Source organism: Rutidosis leptorrhynchoides, chromosome 7, assembly GCF_046630445.1.
Source record: "Rutidosis leptorrhynchoides isolate AG116_Rl617_1_P2 chromosome 7, CSIRO_AGI_Rlap_v1, whole genome shotgun sequence".
Classification (NCBI taxonomy): Eukaryota; Viridiplantae; Streptophyta; class Magnoliopsida; order Asterales; family Asteraceae; genus Rutidosis; species Rutidosis leptorrhynchoides.
In genome coordinates this window covers 137,334,162-137,354,034 of record NC_092339.1, presented here as the reverse complement: position 1 = coordinate 137,354,034, position 19,873 = coordinate 137,334,162, and the positions used below count along the sequence as shown (strand labels likewise).

General features: G+C 36.5%; 1 protein-coding gene across 2 annotated transcripts; it reads left to right on the top strand.

Annotated features, from left to right (window-relative positions):
* Positions 1-436: 436 nt before the first annotated feature.
* LOC139858197 (sugar transporter ERD6-like 5) lies at positions 437-5,933 on the top strand. Of its 2 annotated transcripts, XM_071847052.1 has the most exons (18): positions 443-853; positions 1,334-1,396; positions 1,689-1,778; positions 1,889-1,948; positions 2,457-2,522; positions 2,614-2,679; positions 2,776-2,851; positions 2,941-3,005; positions 3,099-3,191; positions 3,396-3,476; positions 3,561-3,645; positions 4,068-4,111; positions 4,181-4,243; positions 4,470-4,529; positions 4,613-4,666; positions 4,855-4,914; positions 5,243-5,357; positions 5,444-5,933. In XM_071847052.1, exons 1-18 carry the CDS (start codon positions 701-703, stop codon positions 5,569-5,571), a joined length of 1,422 nt encoding a protein of 473 aa, XP_071703153.1. In that variant the 5' UTR covers positions 443-700; the 3' UTR covers positions 5,572-5,933. The 2 variants fall into 2 exon arrangements, 1 of the variants encoding a protein (XP_071703153.1); XR_011762844.1 differs by lacking the exon at positions 5,444-5,933 and having other exon boundaries at positions 437-853; positions 4,855-5,128.
* Positions 5,934-19,873: the final 13,940 nt, after the last annotated feature.

The following is a 19,873-nucleotide window of genomic DNA, read 5'->3' as shown; positions in this document are numbered from 1 at the left end:
ACAAGATAAACAATTTTAGACAATTACGGTTAAATTTTATTTAATGTTTATGGTTTTTTAACAAGAAAAATAGTAATTGTGCGGAAATTGGAAGGAGGTGGTGAGAGAATAAATGTAGTTCATTTATTCTGACCAAATTAATTATATCAATATATGTTTGTAAAAACAACGATGAGTTTCTTAGTCGGAATCATTGGTTCCACGATTCATTAAACTAAATGACTTAAATATTTAAATTCAATTAATACCTAAAACATATCATTAAACTGTTTCGTTTAAACAAACATGTGGTTCTACGGGTCATTTCAATAGTAGATACTAATAGATATAGATAAATCTAAATTAAATGAAATGAATATGAATATTAATTAAAAAAAAATATATGTATAAACGTGATTAGATATGATCATATGACATAAGCCAATCATATCTATTCCATTTCCGTCCCTAAGTACAGCTAATATTCTACTAGAATTTCAATCCATATCTAATCCATTTCTGTTACTAAGTACAGCTAATATTCTACTAGTATCTCCTATATTTTTCATTCTTCAAACATACACACAGTAATAGTACTGTAATAAACTAGATATTCTGTATCTGTATAATATTGATACTCTGTATAATATAATACTCCGTAATAGTAATTAATAATTATAATAATTTATAATAATAATAATTAATAATTAATAAAAATAATATGGGAAGCAAAATGGACGAAGAAAATAGTTCAGAGAGATTATTGCTAACAGTCGGTGACCGGAGCAATGACTCTGCCTCAGTGGTGGCGACACGTGTCGTTGTGTTGAGTACATTAGTAGCTGTTAGTGGATCTTATGTGTTCGGTTCCGCTGTAAGTTATATATAAATATATACATATAATTCATCTCCATATTTGATCATATATAATACGGTTTTGTTTGTATGTGTGTGTGGTCGAAAATAGGATTGCTGCATAATGTTATTCATTGAAAATACATTTTGGATATTCTTCTTTAATTTGAAAATTCATGAGAACTAGTGTTTTTAATTCATTGTTAAACGTATATCAAAATATCATATTATTATTCCTAAAATGTGATTAATTTTCTGAGTATACTTGTGTCTTTCGAGGCATTTGGCAGTTGGCAATATGTTTTTTAATTTAAAAACACCAATTAACCAAGTGTACAAGAATTCTCAAATGTTATTTGCTTTTATTCAAATTAAGCATATACTACTATTACTGATCTTAATATATGTACCTTTTAAACTTCAAAATATCATATATATACTTTTTCAATGAACTGTACGTACGTACATAATCAATGGTGTGTGGTGGATACTTATGCAGGTTGGCTTTTCATCTCCAGCTCAAACTGGAATCATGGAAGACCTTAACTTATCTTTGGAAGAGGTATATAATATTTCATGTCTGTGCACAAAAAATTGTTGCGTAAATATTATTTAAGTTGTGTATACTCCTATATAAATGTTATATATGTTATTATTCAATCGGTGTGATCTAAGATGAATTTTTCTAACATCATGCCGACGAATGCAAACTTGCAAGTTGCAACATCCCTTTGCATTTGAGATTAGTACTAAATGTTAGAATATTATATTTAATTTTCAGTTAAAAAGTTGTGTAGCTTTAACATTTTTGTTTTTTTGGAGTTTTGCAATCTCTTTTTTGATGTTACTTGCAGTACTCGGTTTTTGGTTCAATATTGACGATTGGAGCAATGGTAGGTGCAATTACGAGTGGGAAAATTGCTGATCAACTTGGACGGAGAAAAGTTAGTTCTCATGATGTTATTACCGCTACTACATACATACTCCGTAAATTTTTCTTGCAGTATTCAAGTTTCATTTTCGTCTCGATTATATAATTTGATGTGCTATGCAGACTATGGGTCTCTCTGAAATGTTCTGTTTGGTGGGGTGGTTAGCAATCTTGTATTTGAAGGCAATTTTTCTTCCTCTTATGTTTTTGTTTTATGGAAAAAGTCGGGGACGAGTCAGTCGAGGACGAGTCAGTCGGGAACTTGGAGGGACGAGCCGGTCAAGTCGGGAACGATATATATATATATATATATATATATATATATATATATATATATATATATATATATATATATCAAACATAAAACATAAATATATGGCACAAAATCTAATTTTAAAAAATATTAAATTTTTGACCTAACTTTGACTTTGACCCGACTGTTAGCATTGACCGACTTTTAAGGCATTATCGGGCGACTCAGGGCGGGCTAATCCCCAAACCAACGCGTTGGCCGACATTTACAGCAGTGATTTTGATATAAGTCAAAAGGCTTAAATATGTCCCAAATACATTGCGCATCTTCTACATCCTTGATCAAAAGTGACATGTCATGAACCGTTTGATGGCGCTTCCAGAGTTTCTTTTTTCTTTTATCTGATACCTTTCATAATTTAGTAATTTTGCCTAACAGGTTTCATGGTTACTCAATGTTGGAAGACTGTTAATAGGATACGGAATCGGGATTATATCCTATGTGGTACTTAAAGATGCTCTTCATAACATTATTTTAAAACTACTTTCTCGATACTTTGACTTCGTAAGGACTAAGCGTTGAATAACTGATACAGGTACCAGTATATATAGCAGAAATAACACCTCAAAATCTCCGGGGAGCATTCACCACTGTTAATCAGGTAATAATAAAACTCTAATAAATTTTATGTTAATGTTAATAATCACCTTTATGTGGTCCATCTTTACAATTTCATAGTAATACCATTAATTTACAGCTGATGATATGTATTGGAGTATCTATGATGTGGCTAATTGGAGTTATCGTTCCGTGGCACACACTAGCTCTAACTGGTATAATAAGTTTTCCGTTAAAAAAATCAATAATATCTTCAGTTCTTGAAGATATTCTGATTAGACAGATAGTTACTGTCTGCATACAGGAACCGTTCCGTGTATTCTACAGATTATCAGCTTGTTTTTCATTCCTGAATCTCCTAGATGGCTGGTAAGTCGGTTACAAAGCTCTTAATGTTAGTTGCATAATTAAATAATCTTAGGAAACATGTTTATCAATGTGAGTGATGATATTTTTATGTAGGCAAAAAATGGTCAATGGAAAGACTGTGAGTCTGCCCTGCACCGACTAAGGGGAGCGAATGCAGAAATAACCGAAGAAGCCGCTGAAATTCGAGTAATATTCTTATTTTGTTTCACTCGAATTTTCTTATGATGACAATTGATTTTTATTTTTGACAAACGATGAAATCAGAGTAACGTCCATATTTTGTTTTACCCGAGTTATCACTTTTGATGACAGTTAGCTCTCTTTTTTGACAAAACGATTAGAATGCGTTATGAATTTTGATAAAAATGGGATATACATCATGTGAAACAGGATTATACTGAAAAACTTCATCTGCTATCAGAAGCTAAAGTGTTTGATTTGTTCCAACCAGAGTATGCCAAATCTCTCATTGTGAGTATTCTGTCCGTTATTATATCCTACGCTATGTGATTTTTTTAAAGGTTCAATTTATATAGTTATATAATCGTGTTGTAGGTCGGAGTTGGACTTATGGTATTGCAACAATTTGGAGGTGTGAATGCTATTGCTTTTTATGCGAATTCCATCTTTATTTCAGCTGGTAAGAATTTCACTTAAATTTATATATTTATATCTATATGTAGCAGTACTATTTAGCACTTTTTGTTTCATATCATTGTTTTTCTTTGAAAACCAAGAAAAAGTTATTAAAATACATAAATAATTACATACGCTGTATATGGGTCAGACCCATTTTGATGTGCTATACCCATTTTGATGGACTAAATCTATTTTCATGTCATTTCTATAGTGTATTTGTGTGACTAACTGAAGATTTGATGTGAAGAAAAATAAGAATTTTACCCCAAAATAGCAAATAGGAAACTTAATGTAGAAAAATGGCCAAAAGAATGTAACTTTAGGCCTCCACTTATCATTAAATATCTTCTAACATCTTAAGTAGTACTTAAACTTGGATGTTGGTTGAGAAAGATGACGATAAGATCATGTTGATATTTTCAGGTTTTTCAGGTAGCATTGGATCGATAGCAATGGTTATTGTTCAGGTTAATCATGCTCCCTACTAGGGCTATATTTAGTTTTTTCAGTTACGCATATAGTATAGTGTTTTGCAGGTTCCTTTTACCTTATTAGGTGTACTTTTGATGGATGTATCTGGAAGACGGCCACTACTTATGGTACAGACTGCATCCTTTTCTAACAAATACTTTATCAATCTTTCAATAAACTTATTATTTTGTATATAGTAATATGGGCGAGACGTTTGTTTATGTCAGAAAACTGTCAATAAGAGTATGAAATTGTTGGCATCAATATAACTTAATTAAGTTTTCTGTTGCACTTCATCATGAGGTTAAATGTACTGATTGATAACCCAAAATATCATTAATTTTTTCCTTAAAGATATCTGCTGCTGGAACATGCTTAGGTTGTTTCCTCACAGGGACATCATTCTTGCTACAGGTTTTTGTATTTATTTAAAATATGACCTCCATTTTAGTTTTATTTACGTACTAGTTATTGAATATTTTAATTTGTGACTGCAGGACCTTCAAGAGAATAAGGGTTTAAGTCCCATTTTGGCACTGGTTGGTGTATTGGTAATGTCTTTTTATATTAAAATAGTTTTATTTTTTCTTTAAATATAAAATATGTGTAGAAAGCATTCTTGAATTCCATAAATAAGTCTTTACAAATGAACGGTTTGTTATGCGTCTCTTTCCTTAGTACTATCGTTCGTACCTCAAATTTATGGTCAATTAGTAATCATTAAATCTATTGTAAGCAGGTATTTACAGCATCTTTTTCTTTAGGAATGGGAGGAATCCCATGGGTCATTATGTCTGAGGTTTGGCTTTCATTGAGCTTGATACATGTTATATATTCATTTTCATATTGATATCGATATTGATACGAGCAAATATATATAAATGTAGTTGGGGTTCTAATATCCTCAGTCTTCAGTTCAAACCTTACTAATAACATATCTCGGGTGGTTAGTGAAAGGGCCGAATACTACTATCACGGGATAACCCGGTTAGACTGCGTGCATTTGAATAAAAGTACTCTCCCTCTTTGAATTCCCTGTACAGAGAAAACCTTATCCGTTTACCGTTTAAATTGTTAGTATTGTAGATTCTAGAAAAAAATTTCTCATTGTACGCATTTTGCTTCAGATCTTTCCTATAAATATTAAGGGTTCAGCTGGCAGCCTGGTGACCGTAGTAAACTGGTTTGGGTCTTGGGTTGTTTCGTATGCATTTAACTTCCTGATGACCTACAGCACTCAAGGTCTATTCTCATGCTTTTTCGTAAACATTTTCCGTTAACGCGCGATTTAAGTTGCACATAGAGTTAATAGTTATATGTTGTTACAGGAACTTTTTTCTTCTTCTCAAGCATATGCGGGTTAACCATCTTGTTCGTCGCAAAATTAGTACCTGAAACCAAGGGTAGAACACTAGAAGAAATACAAGCTTCCATGAACCCGATTACCGCAAATTGATGTACTTTAATTTGTCTCATTAAAGGTTGCTTTGCTTGTACTAGACAATACCTCTGTGTTATAGCTTGCACAAATATTTCAAACTGTTGAGGATATAACTTCTAACAGTGATATTGTTGGGTCTATTCCTGGTTTCAGTTGACCAGTGAACATATGTTCAACACTATTCGGAATAACCTCCTTGACAACATCAAATCACGACATATGGCACATCAACCGTGAACTTCAAGTTTTCACAACATATTCTCATTCTATTAGGGTCAAATTTCCAGCAATTCTCCGTATTTGAGTTAGTTGAGTTCTACAAGATCAACTATTACTATTCTTCTAACTAGGGATAGCAATGCCTAGATCAAGTGGATATCTACCAGTTTCATCATTGATATGAATGAAACTAAATGAATATGATACAGACATGGATGACAAGTTTCATTAATAAATATATACTTTAACAACCGAAATACATATACAAATACATAAATTATTGATATATGATTACATATTTAAATTTTGTTTTCAACCTTATAACGAAATAATTATGAGACATTACAATAAAACATGTATATCAAACAAAATAATCATACAAACTTTATATTTAATTTTCATACTCTATGCTTCTTAATAAATTTAACAAATTGTGTATATCTTCAACAAAAATTACACATTCTTATGGATAGATTTCATATTATGTAACGTTATATTTATTTTTGATTTATTACGTTTTTGTTTTAATCGCATATTAGAAAAATATTATAATATATTTTCTTAATATCCATTTGATATCTATTAGGGATGGCAATGGATCGGATATGGATAAGGTAATGTTGTATCCATATCCATATACATTTAATTTTTTTTCATCCATATCCATTTACATATCCATATCCACTGGATTAAGCGGATTGATTGATATCCATTGAATGTTAAAATAATGTTATAATATTTCCTATTATGCGATGAAAACAAAAATGTAATATAGTGAAAATAAATATATCATGACATAATTAAAATTTATCCACAAGAATGTGTAATATTTGTCGAAGATAGAATACAGTTTGTTGAATTTATTAATAAACGTAGATTATTAAAAATTAAATATGTAATTTGTATGTTTATTTTGTTAGATATATGTGTTTTATTGTAATATATCATAGTTATTTCATTATAAAGTTAAAATCAAACGGTAAATCTAAAGGTAAATGCATTTTTAATACTAGATATGTAAGCATGTATCTATTTTTTGTGTATTTGTATATGTATTTTTGGGTTTTAATGGATACTAGTGAAATGACCCGTGGAACCACGAGTTTGTTTAAACGAAACAATTTAATGATATGTTTTAGGTAATAAGTGAACGTAAATGCTAAAGTTATTTAGTTTAATGACGCGTTGAACCACAGAGTCCGACTAAGAAACTCGTCAGCTGAACATTTCATCAAACACCTAAAATGCATATTAAAGAATCCACATCCAATCATAAGAGATAATATTGGTTGTCATTTTATTTTAAAAGTGTAAATTAAAATATAAATTTAGAATTGGTTTCCTTGTGCTTAGCTTTTATACCTTCTCGTACTCAATTCAAAATAATTAATTAAAATAATTCAAAATTATTTAATTTTAATAATAAAAACAATCATTAATAAGATTTAATAATAATAATTAATTTAATAAGATTTAATTTTAATTCAAAATTATTTGGATTAATGACATCACCCGCCATGCTTAGAATATTTTTTTTTTTTTTTTTTTGATTTTTTCATTACAAATGAATTAGTTTAATAATGACATCATCATTTTAGAGATTTAATATTAACTATAGATATCCATAGATGAAACTTTTCATCCATGTCCATATCTATATTCATATCCATTTAGGTACATCCATATCCGTACCTATATCCATCTAGGTTCATCCATATCCATCACGAAATGGGTGGATCGGGTGGCCGTTGTCATCCCTAATATCCATTAACTCGCTTAATCCAATGGATATGGATATGGATGAATGAACTGAAAATAAATGAATATGGATGAATACGAATATGGATATAGATGAACAAAAACTAAATGGATATAAATATTGATACAACATCACGTGATCCATTGTCATCCTAAATGGATATAAATATTGATACAACATCACCCGATCCATTGTCATCCTACTTCTAACAACACCAGAATCATATGTCCCATTATTTGTATCTACAATTTAATATCTAACATTTAATTCATTAACCTAGTTTGAGCCTCATGTTAAAAACTAGAAAAAAACAGGTCGCGCGTTGCTGCGGTGTATTTTGATATACGTTGGTTGGTACCTAATATATTTAATGGGTTGCGCGTTTTTAACTTCTTTTATGAAATTAATGTTGAGCGAAAACTTGAGATCAAGACTAAGGTCTTTTCGCTTACAGATTCATGAACTGACCACTTGCTATAGGCATATATTGATATAAGCTGTTTGGTTTGTCAGTTATATGTGTGTATGTATATATATGTATAAAAAATAATCATACATATTTACCATTAAAAAACGTTCGCTTCGAGCGTAGTTAGTTGCTTATGTTCCTAAAATTATTTCGAGTAAGATGGCGGTGGCAGTGATGCGTAACTCGCCACGAAGAGAAAGATCGTTAAAAATATTAGTGGTGTTTGTTTTTTTTTTTTCTTTTGTTAATTAAATAATGAATTTATGGATTTACCCCTTAATTTACATTTTATATCCTCAAAGTATTTATATGTAACATCCCACCTTTTTTCCGTTTTCTTTTCCGTTATACTAATTTAAACTCCGTTATATGTTTATAACATCTCCCGTTAATACGCGTTTTAAAATATTCCGTTTAGGTATTTTCCGCACCCGACTACAAACTCGAGGGACTAAAATTGACACGGGGCAAACTAGTTGACTAGGTCACCTAGTCTACCCCAATCACCACCATTCAACCATCTCTCACTCTCTCTCTTTCTCTCTAGCAAGAACACACCCAATTTCCAAATTCATTCAATCATCATCTAAATTCGATCTAGGAGGCTTACAACAAAATAAACTACATATTTGGAATCCTCTCTTCATCCTCTTCAATTTGATACCAACTTCATCTTATTTGGGTAACTTTCTAAAATCACTAATTTTATGTGTTCTTGAGATTTTTGAGTTATAAAGTTGTTAATTAGTGTCTATGGCTCATTGTGATGTCGTGTATGTAATTTGTATGCTCGATTCGTTGTTTTTGGCGTAACTAGTTCAATATGAAAATTACTTGCTAAATCCTTGATTTTGGATGATCAAATGTTGTTAGATTGTTAAAGTGCATGTTTTAAAAGTGTTACTAGTATCATTAGCTTCGTTTTGATGTATAGGTTGATTAAGGAAACTCCAAGAACATGATTAATGATTTTGAGAACTTGGATTAGGGTTTGATGAGCTTTACATGAACTTTTGATGCGTCAAATGCTATGAGATATTGTTGTTAAGTGTTTTGTTGCAATGTGTGTTTGATTACCTTCGAAACGGCATAACATACATGTAATTTGGTTGCCCGAATCATAAAATGCGTTTTTGGAACTTGAACTTTGATTATGAATGTTTAATTGCGGTTTTTGGTTGTTATAAGTGGAAGTTTGATTGATGATATGTGTTTAGTTGCATTCCTCGTCAAAATACCTTTCCAACGATGTATGATAGGCGTTATAAGTGTTTGCGGGTCAAGAATTGTGTTAGAATTGGTTTTGGCTCGTGCATAGTTTGAAAGACAGAAAAATAGCTGAACTACAGGTCGCGCGGCGCGCACCATACCCCGCGCGACGCGCCAAATGGCCTGGACAGATTCTGACCTCCATGTCCCTTTTAACGTGAAATGTTTGACTAGCTACCGACCTCCGATTCACATGAAACTTGTTTTAATATACTTGTATATGAATAATTAGCATGGAAAATTTGTCCGGGACCCGACCCGAACATGTTGACTTTTTCGTTGACTTTGACCCGACCAAGTTTGACTTTTTGTCAAACTTAACCAATTAATTATGCAATCTTCCTAACATGCTTTTATACTTGTATCTTGCATGAAACTTGACAATTTGCTTCACATGCTATATTAATCGAGTCGTATTGAGCCATAGGACTAATTGAACATCTTTGACCCTTCGTGACTATCGTTATTGATACAACCTAATTGTTTAGGTCGAGACTAGCATTGTTCTTTGCACGTTTACTTGTTGAAGTACTATTTCACTCTTGCAATCAAAGGTGAGATCATAGTCCCACTTTTACTCTTTTTGAACTTATATTTGGGATGAGAAAACATAAACGATTCTTTTGAACTAAGTGAACACAAGAACGGGAAAACAAACATTCTACATACGAGTTTAGAACAAAAATCCTCAATTCGATTATCATTAGTTACACTTGCCGGGTGTAAGCGAGAACTTATGTTATATGGCCATATGGGTTGACAACCCTCATCTTTGACGGTTCGCTACCGTCTACGGATGAAATATATTTTCGAGAATCAGTGTTTGTTCTAGCACTATGGATGGGGTATACAATGGATGGAATGTTAAGCTTTGATAATTGGGTGCTCGTGAAACAAACTTTTGGAATGTATTACTATTATTTCTTTGATGCAAATCTTGTGGTTCACTTGTACTTACTTACTTAAACCTATGATTTCACCAACGTTTTCGTTGACAGATTTCTATGTTTTTCTCAGGTCCTTGAACGATACATGATACATGCTTCCGCTCATTATTTTGATACTTGCATTGGATGTCGAGTATATATGCATACATGGAGTGTCTTTTGGATACTTTTAAATTGTGTCGCATAAGTTTCATTTGTACTTAAAACTTTGTATCGTAACTTGTGGTGGAACTATTCTTGTAAACTTGAACAACCTTTACATTTGAAATGAATGCGACATATCTTTTGGTCAAACGTTGTTTTAAAGACTTATGACCACGTAACGGGACCTAAGTAGACGGCGCCGTCAATGATGATTTGGTCGGGTCGCTACAGATGGTATCAGAACGTTGGTTGTAGGGATTTAGAGTTCATTAGTGTCAACCCCGAGTCATAGGGTACATTGGTGAGTCTAGACTACAACCGGCATATAGACTTGAAGTAGGAATTACTTGACTACTTGTGCATTTATACTCGAACGCTTCAACTCATATCTACTCTTAGTTCATCTTAATCTCACGTTGTTTAATTTGATTGACGCGCCACCTTGACTATATGAAATGATGTCGAATGCACATATGAATCAGGGTAATATAATTTCCGGGATTATATTACGGTGACTCATATGAACGTTCCGACATTATGACATAAAGAATTTAAGGCGAGTCGAGGAAAAACTTCTCTTTATCTTTATTCTATATCACGGTTAGTATTATTGAGAATACTAATCAATGATATTCTTGTGTCTTGAAGGAACAATGGCTCCTCGTCGTGTACGCCGCAATGAAACTCCCGAACAAGCTCTCGAACGGATGATAGCCACCGCCGTAGATGCGGCCATGGCCGGTCACTCATCCAACAACAATAATAATAACAACCACAACAACAAAAACAACAACCAAGGAGCCGGTAACTCTAGCGAAGGGTGCTCCTACAAAGCTTTCATGGGGTGCAAACCCCACACTTATGATGGAACCGGGGGACCGGTTGTGCTTACTCGTTGGTTTGAACAAACCGAGGCCGTCTTTAGCATAAGCGGTTGCCGGGACCAAGACAAGGTCAAATACTCCACTCACACTTTCTCCGGAATTGCTCTAACATGGTGGAACACCTATGTTCAATCGGTGGGTACCGATGAAGCTCATGCCCTCTCTTGGGCCGATCTAAAGGAAAAGATGATTGTTGAATATTTTCCGCGCGAAGAAACCCGAAAGCTTGAGGAAGAACTAAGAGCTTTGAAAGCGGTCGGAAACGATCTTAAAGCTTATAATCAACGCTTCGCCGAACTATCCTTGATGTGTCCTAATCTTGTTAACCCCGAATCTCAAAGGATTGAGCTCTACATGCTCGGTCTTCCAAAAAGCATCAAACAAGGGGTGATGTCATCCAAACCCACTACTCATCAAGCCGCTATGAACATGGCTCACCAACTAATTGAAACGGTTGACGAAATCATAGTTCCGGCACCTAAGGCCGAGGATAAATCGGGCGGCAACAAAAGAAAATGGGAAGCTCCCCAATCAAGCAACAACAACTTTGCCAAGAAATCTTTCACTTCCGACGGCAAGAAGGGTTATGCCGGGAATCTACCTCTTTGCAACAAATGCAACAAACATCACTTTGGTGAATGTGGCAAGCTAATTTGCCATCGGTGCCAAGGAATTGGTCATAAGGCCAACGATTGTAAAAGTGCCACTCCCGTCGCTCGAAAGTGGCCCAATGCACCAAAGACGGGCACTTGCTACGAATGTGGCCAAACGGGTCATTATAGAAATGCATGCCCGAAAAGGAAAGATAACACCAATACGCGCGGCCGAGCTTTCAACATCAACACCGAGGAAGCCCGGGATGACACTGAACTAGTCACGGGTACGTTTCTTCTCAACAATTCTTATGTCTCTTGCTTATTCGATTCAGGTGCCGATAAATGCTTTGCATCCAAGACTTTGACTCATTCTTTTAGCACTCCACCTCTTCCATTAGATACCACTTATACCATTGAAGTGGCTAACGGGAAACTATTAAGTGCCGACACATATTACCGGGGGTGTACGATAAACATTTTGGGTAAGGAATTTGAAATTGACTTGATACCCATGGAACTAGGAAGCTTTGATGTAATAATCGGTATGAATTGGTTAGTCAAAACGAAATCTCACATTCTTTGTGATCTTAACGCAATCCGAATTCCTATCGAGAATGGTGAACCTTTGATCGTCTATGGCGATAAGAGTTGCACCGGACTCAACCTCGTTTCGTGTATTAAAGTTAGAAAACTACTCCGTAAGGGTTGTTTTGCGATCCTTGCTCACGTTAAGAAAGTCAAGTCCGATGAGAAGCCCATCGATGATGTGCCAATTGTTAGTGACTATTCCGATGTATTTCCCGACGAATTGCCGGGTCTTCCACCTCATCGACCGGTTGAATTCCAAATCGATCTTATTCCGGGAGCCGCACCCGTAGCACGTGCACCATATAGACTCGCTCCATCCGAAATGCAAGAATTGCAAAGTCAAATCCAAGAACTACTTGATCGTGGTTTTATCCAACCTAGCCATTCACCTTGGGGCGCTCCGATTTTGTTTGTTAAAAAGAAAGACGGATCCCTACGAATGTGCATTGATTATCGTGAACTAAATAAATTGACGGTTAAGAACCGATATCCTCTTCCTCGCATCGATGACCTCTTTGATCAACTACAAGGGTCTTGTGTATATTCGAAAATCGATCTCCGCTCGGGTTATCATCAATTAAGGGTTAAGGGGGAAGATGTCTCCAAAACCACTTTCCGGACTCGTTACGGTAGTTATGAATTCCTTGTCATGCCATTTGGTCTCACTAACGCACCGGCGGTGTTCATGGATCTTATGAACCGCGTGTGCAAACCGTATCTCGATAAATTTGTTATTGTGTTCATCGATGACATATTGATCTATTCTAAAAATGAAGAAGAGCACGAACAACATCTCCGACTTGTGCTTGAACTTTTAAGACAAGAACAACTCTATGCCAAATTCTCCAAGTGTGAATTTTGGTTAAAGGAAGTTCAATTTCTTGGTCATGTTGTAAGTGACCAAGGTATTAAAGTCGATCCAACGAAAATCGAAGCCATTAGCAAATGGGAGACTCCTACTACTCCTACTCACATTCGTCAATTTTTGGGTCTCGCCGGGTACTATCGTAGATTCATCGAAAATTTCTCTTTGGTTGCACGTCCTCTAACCGCATTGACTCACAAGGGAAAGAAATTCATTTGGGCGACCGAACATGAATCCGCATTCCAAATCTTGAAAACGAAGCTAACCACCGCTCCTATCTTGTCACTTCCCGAAGGCAATGATGACTTTGTTGTATATTGCGATGCCTCAAAACATGGTTTTGGGTGTGTATTGATGCAACGAACGAAAGTCATTGCTTATGCTTCTCGACAACTCAAAATTCATGAACGAAACTATACGACACATGATCTCGAACTCGGAGCCGTCGTCTTTGCACTTAAAATGTGGAGACACTATCTTTATGGAACCAAGAGTACTATCTTTACCGACCACAAAAGTCTCCAACACATTTTCGATCAAAAGCAACTAAACATGAGACAACGACGGTGGATTGAAACTTTGAACGATTACGATTGCGAGCTTCGTTACCATCCCGGGAAGGCAAACGTAGTAGCCGATGCCTTAAGTCGAAAAGAAAGAGCGGTGCCTCTTCGTGTCCGAGCTTTAAACATCACCATTCACACCAACCTTAATAGCCAAATTCGGGTAGCCCAAGATGAGGCTCTCAAGGATGAAAACCTTTCACACGAGCTCTTAAACATTCTCGTCTCTCGATTCGAAATTAGGGAGACCGGACTCCGATATTACGCCGGAAGGATTTGGGTGCCTAGTTATGGGGACCTACGAAGCCTTATTTTAGATGAAGCCCATAAGTCACGATACTCGATTCACCCCGGTGCCAATAAGATGTACCACGACCTTAAACAACTATATTGGTGGCCGAACATCAAAAGGGACGTAGCTACTTATGTTTCCAAGTGTTTGACATGTTCCAAAGTCAAAGCCGAACACCAAAGACCGTCCGGATTACTTCAACAACCCGAGATCCCGCAATGGAAGTGGGAAAGGATAACGATGGATTTTATCACCAAACTACCAAAAACGACGGGCGGTTATGATACCATTTGGGTTATTGTTGACCGTCTCACCAAATCCGCACACTTCCTTGCCATGAAAGAAACAGACAAAATGGAGAAACTTGCACAACTTTACATTAAGGAGATCGTAGCCCGACACGGTGTACCTTTATCGATTATCTCCGACCGAGATGGCCGTTTCGTTTCTAGATTTTGGCGTACATTGCAAGAAGCGTTGGGAACGCGTTTAGACATGAGCACCGCATATCATCCTCAAACCGATGGACAAAGCGAACGTACAATTCAAACCTTAGAAGACATGTTACGAGCTTGCGTGGTTGATTTCGGAAAAGCTTGGGACAAGCACTTACCTCTCGCCGAGTTCTCTTATAACAATAGTTATCACGCGAGTATTAAAGCCGCACCTTTTGAAGCGCTATATGGCCGCAAATGTCGTTCACCTCTTTGTTGGGCCGAGGTAGGTGACGTGCAAATCACCGGACCCGAACTCATTCACGAAACCACCGAGAAAATCGTTCAAATCCGAGATAGGCTTAGGACGGCCCGAAGTCGTCAAAAGAGCTATACCGACAAACGACGTAACGATCTTGAATTTCAAGTCGGTGACCGAGTAATGTTAAAAGTCGCACCTTGGAAGGGTGTAATCCGTTTTGGGAAACGCGGGAAGCTAAATCCGCGGTATATTGGTCCTTTCGAAATCTTGGAGCGTATTGGAACCGTTGCTTACCGTTTAGATCTTCCGCCTCAATTGAACTCCGTTCATCCTACCTTCCATGTATCTAACTTGAAAAAGTGTATTGCCGAACCCGATATCGTCATCCCTCTCGAAGAACTTACTATTGATGACAAACTTCATTTTGTGGAGGAACCGGTTGAAATTGTGGACACCTCCATCAAGACATTGAAACAAAGCCGAATCCCGATTGTCAAGGTTCGTTGGGATGCCAAAAGAGGACCCGAGTTTACGTGGGAAAGACAAGATCAAATGCAAAGGAAGTATCCTCATCTATTTGTGAATTCAGAAACGCAAGATCTTGAGGAAGAAACAACGACTACTACGCCTACTTAAATTTCGGGACGAAATTTCTTTTAAGGAGTAGGTAATGTAACATCCCACCTTTTTTCCGTTTTCTTTTCCGTTATACTAATTTAAACTCCGTTATATGTTTATAACATCTCCCGTTAATACGCGTTTTAAAATATTCCGTTTAGGTATTTTCCGCACCCGACTACAAACTCGAGGGACTAAAATTGACACGGGACAAACTAGTTGACTAGGTCACCTAGTCTACCCCAATCACCACCATTCAACCATCTCTCACTCTCTCTCTTTCTCTCTAGCAAGAACACACCCAATTTCCAAATTCATTCAATCATCATCTAAATTCGATCTAGGAGGCTTACAACAAAATAAACTACATATTTGGAATCCTCTCTTCATCCTCTTCAATTTGATACCAACTTCTTCTCATTTGGGTAACTTTCTAAAATCACTAATTTTATGTGTTCTTGAGATTTTTGAGTTATAAAGTTGTTAATTAGTGTCTATGGCTCATTGTGATGTCGTGTATGTAATTTGTATGCTCGATTCGTTGTTTTTGGCGTAACTAGTTCAATATGAAAATTACTTGCTAAATCCTTGATTTTGGATGATCAAATGTTGTTAGATTGTTAAAGTGCATGTTTTAAAAGTGTTACTAGTATCATTAGCTTCGTTTTGATGTATAGGTTGATTAAGGAAACTCCAAGAACATGATTAATGATTTTGAGAACTTGGATTAGGGTTTGATGAGCTTTACATGAACTTTTGATGCGTCAAATGCTATGAGATGTTGTTGTTAAGTGTTTTGTTGCAATGTGTGTTTGATTACCTTCGAAACGGCATAACATACATGTAATTTGGTTGCCCGAATCATAAAATGCGTTTTTGGAACTTGAACTTTGATTATGAATGTTTAATTGCGGTTTTTGGTTGTTATAAGTGGAAGTTTGATTGATGATATGTGTTTAGTTGCATTCCTCGTCAAAATACCTTTCCAACGATGTATGATAGGCGTTATAAGTGTTTGCGGGTCAAGAATTGTGTTAGAATTGGTTTTGGCTCGTGCATAGTTTGAAAGACAGAAAAATAGCTGAACTACAGGTCGCGCGGCGCGCACCATACCCCGCGCGGCGCGCCAAATGGCCTGGACAGATTCTGACCTCCATGTCCCTTTTAACGTGAAATGTTTGACTAGCTACCGACCTCCGATTCACATGAAACTTGTTTTAATATACTTGTATATGAATAATTAGCATGGAAAATTTGTCCGGGACCCGACCCGAACATGTTGACTTTTTCGTTGACTTTGACCCGACCAAGTTTGACTTTTTGTCAAACTTAACCAATTAATTATGCAATCTTCCTAACATGCTTTTATACTTGTATCTTGCATGAAACTTGACAATTTGCTTCACATGCTATATTAATCGAGTCGTATTGAGCCATAGGACTAATTGAACATCTTTGACCCTTCGTGACTATCGTTATTGATACAACCTAATTGTTTAGGTCGAGACTAGCATTGTTCTTTGCACGTTTACTTGTTGAAGTACTATTTCACTCTTGCAATCAAAGGTGAGATCATAGTCCCACTTTTACTCTTTTTGAACTTATATTTGGGATGAGAAAACATAAACGATTCTTTTGAACTAAGTGAACACAAGAACGGGAAAACAAACATTCTACATACGATTTTAGAACAAAAATCCTCAATTCGATTATCATTAGTTACACTTGCCGGGTGTAAGCGAGAACTTATGTTATATGGCCATATGGGTTGACAACCCTCATCTTTGACGGTTCGCTACCGTCTACGGATGAAATATATTTTCGAGAATCAGTGTTTGTTCTAGCACTATGGATGGGGTATACAATGGATGGAATGTTAAGCTTTGATAATTGGGTGCTCGTGAAACAAACTTTTGGAATGTATTACTATTATTTCTTTGATGCAAATCTTGTGGTTCACTTGTACTTACTTACTTAAACCTATGATTTCACCAACGTTTTCGTTGACAGATTTCTATGTTTTTCTCAGGTCCTTGAACGATACATGATACATGCTTCCGCTCATTATTTTGATACTTGCATTGGATGTCGAGTATATATGCATACATGGAGTGTCTTTTGGATACTTTTAAATTGTGTCGCATAAGTTTCATTTGTACTTAAAACTTTGTATCGTAACTTGTGGTGGAACTATTCTTGTAAACTTGAACAACCTTTACATTTGAAATGAATGCGACATATCTTTTGGTCAAACGTTGTTTTAAAGACTTATGACCACGTAACGGGACCTAAGTAGACGGCGCCGTCAATGATGATTTGGTCGGGTCGCTACAGATGGTATCAGAACGTTGGTTGTAGGGATTTAGAGTTCATTAGTGTCAACCCCGAGTCATAGGGTACATTGGTGAGTCTAGACTACAACCGGCATATAGACTTGAAGTAGGAATTACTTGACTACTTGTGCATTTATACTCGAATGCTTCAACTCATATCTACTCTTAGTTCATCTTAATCTCACGTTGTTTAATTTGATTGACGCGCCACCTTGACTATATGAAATGATGTCGAATGCACATATGAATCAGGGTAATATAATTTCCGGGATTATATTACGGTGACTCATATGAACGTTCCGACATTATGACATAAAGAATTTAAGGCGAGTCGAGGAAAAACTTCTCTTTATCTTTATTCTATATCACGGTTAGTATTATTGAGAATACTAATCAATGATATTCTTGTGTCTTGAAGGAACAATGGCTCCTCGTCGTGTACGCCGCAATGAAACTCCCGAACAAGCTCTCGAACGGATGATAGCCACCGCCGTAGATGCGGCCATGGCCGGTCACTCATCCAACAACAATAATAATAACAACCACAACAACAACAACAACAACAACCAAGGAGCCGGTAACTCTAGCGAAGGGTGCTCCTACAAAGCTTTCATGGGGTGCAAACCCCACACTTATGATGGAACCGGGGGACCGGTTGTGCTTACTCGTTGGTTTGAACAAACCGAGGCCGTCTTTAGCATAAGCGGTTGCCGGGACCAAGACAAGGTCAAATACTCCACTCACACTTTCTCCGGAATTGCTCTAACATGGTGGAACACCTATGTTCAATCGGTGGGTACCGATGAAGCTCATGCCCTCTCTTGGGCCGATCTAAAGGAAAAGATGATTGTTGAATATTTTCCGCGCGAAGAAACCCGAAAGCTTGAGGAAGAACTAAGAGCTTTGAAAGCGGTCGGAAACGATCTTAAAGCTTATAATCAACGCTTCGCCGAACTATCCTTGATGTGTCCTAATCTTGTTAACCCCGAATCTCAAAGGATTGAGCTCTACATGCTCGGTCTTCCAAAAAGCATCAAACAAGGGGTGATGTCATCCAAACCCACTACTCATCAAGCCGCTATGAACATGGCTCACCAACTAATTGAAACGGTTGACGAAATCATAGTTCCGGCACCTAAGGCCGAGGATAAATCGGGCGGCAACAAAAGAAAATGGGAAGCTCCCCAATCAAGCAACAACAACTTTGCCAAGAAATCTTTCACTTCCGACGGCAAGAAGGGTTATGCCGGGAATCTACCTCTTTGCAACAAATGCAACAAACATCACTTTGGTGAATGTGGCAAGCTAATTTGCCATCGGTGCCAAGGAATTGGTCATAAGGCCAACGATTGTAAAAGTGCCACTCCCGTCGCTCGAAAGTGGCCCAATGCACCAAAGACGGGCACTTGCTACGAATGTGGCCAAACGGGTCATTATAGAAATGCATGCCCGAAAAGGAAAGATAACACCAATACGCGCGGCCGAGCTTTCAACATCAACACCGAGGAAGCCCGGGATGACACTGAACTAGTCACGGGTACGTTTCTTCTCAACAATTCTTATGTCTCTTGCTTATTCGATTCAGGTGCCGATAAATGCTTTGCATCCAAGACTTTGACTCATTCTTTTAGCACTCCACCTCTTCCATTAGATACCACTTATACCATTGAAGTGGCTAACGGGAAACTATTAAGTGCCGACACATATTACCGGGGGTGTACGATAAACATTTTGGGTAAGGAATTTGAAATTGACTTGATACCCATGGAACTAGGAAGCTTTGATGTAATAATCGGTATGAATTGGTTAGTCAAAACGAAATCTCACATTCTTTGTGATCTTAACGCAATCCGAATTCCTATCGAGAATGGTGAACCTTTGATCGTCTATGGCGATAAGAGTTGCACCGGACTCAACCTCGTTTCGTGTATTAAAGTTAGAAAACTACTCCGTAAGGGTTGTTTTGCGATCCTTGCTCACGTTAAGAAAGTCAAGTCCGATGAGAAGCCCATCGATGATGTGCCAAGTAACTAGAGGGGGGTAAATAGTTACTTAATGCATTTTTAACAATTTTT

Excerpts from the sequence above, each read along its gene's own strand:
- LOC139858197 (XM_071847052.1), top strand. The coding sequence starts at position 701 with ATGGGAAGCAAAATGGACGAAGAAAATAGTTCAGAGAGATTATTGCTA. Across the intron at positions 1,779-1,888 it reads ATCAACTTGGACGGAGAAAA|ACTATGGGTCTCTCTGAAAT; the intron begins GTTAGTTCTCAT and ends TGTGCTATGCAG. Across the intron at positions 3,192-3,395 it reads AAGAAGCCGCTGAAATTCGA|GATTATACTGAAAAACTTCA; the intron begins GTAATATTCTTA and ends CATGTGAAACAG.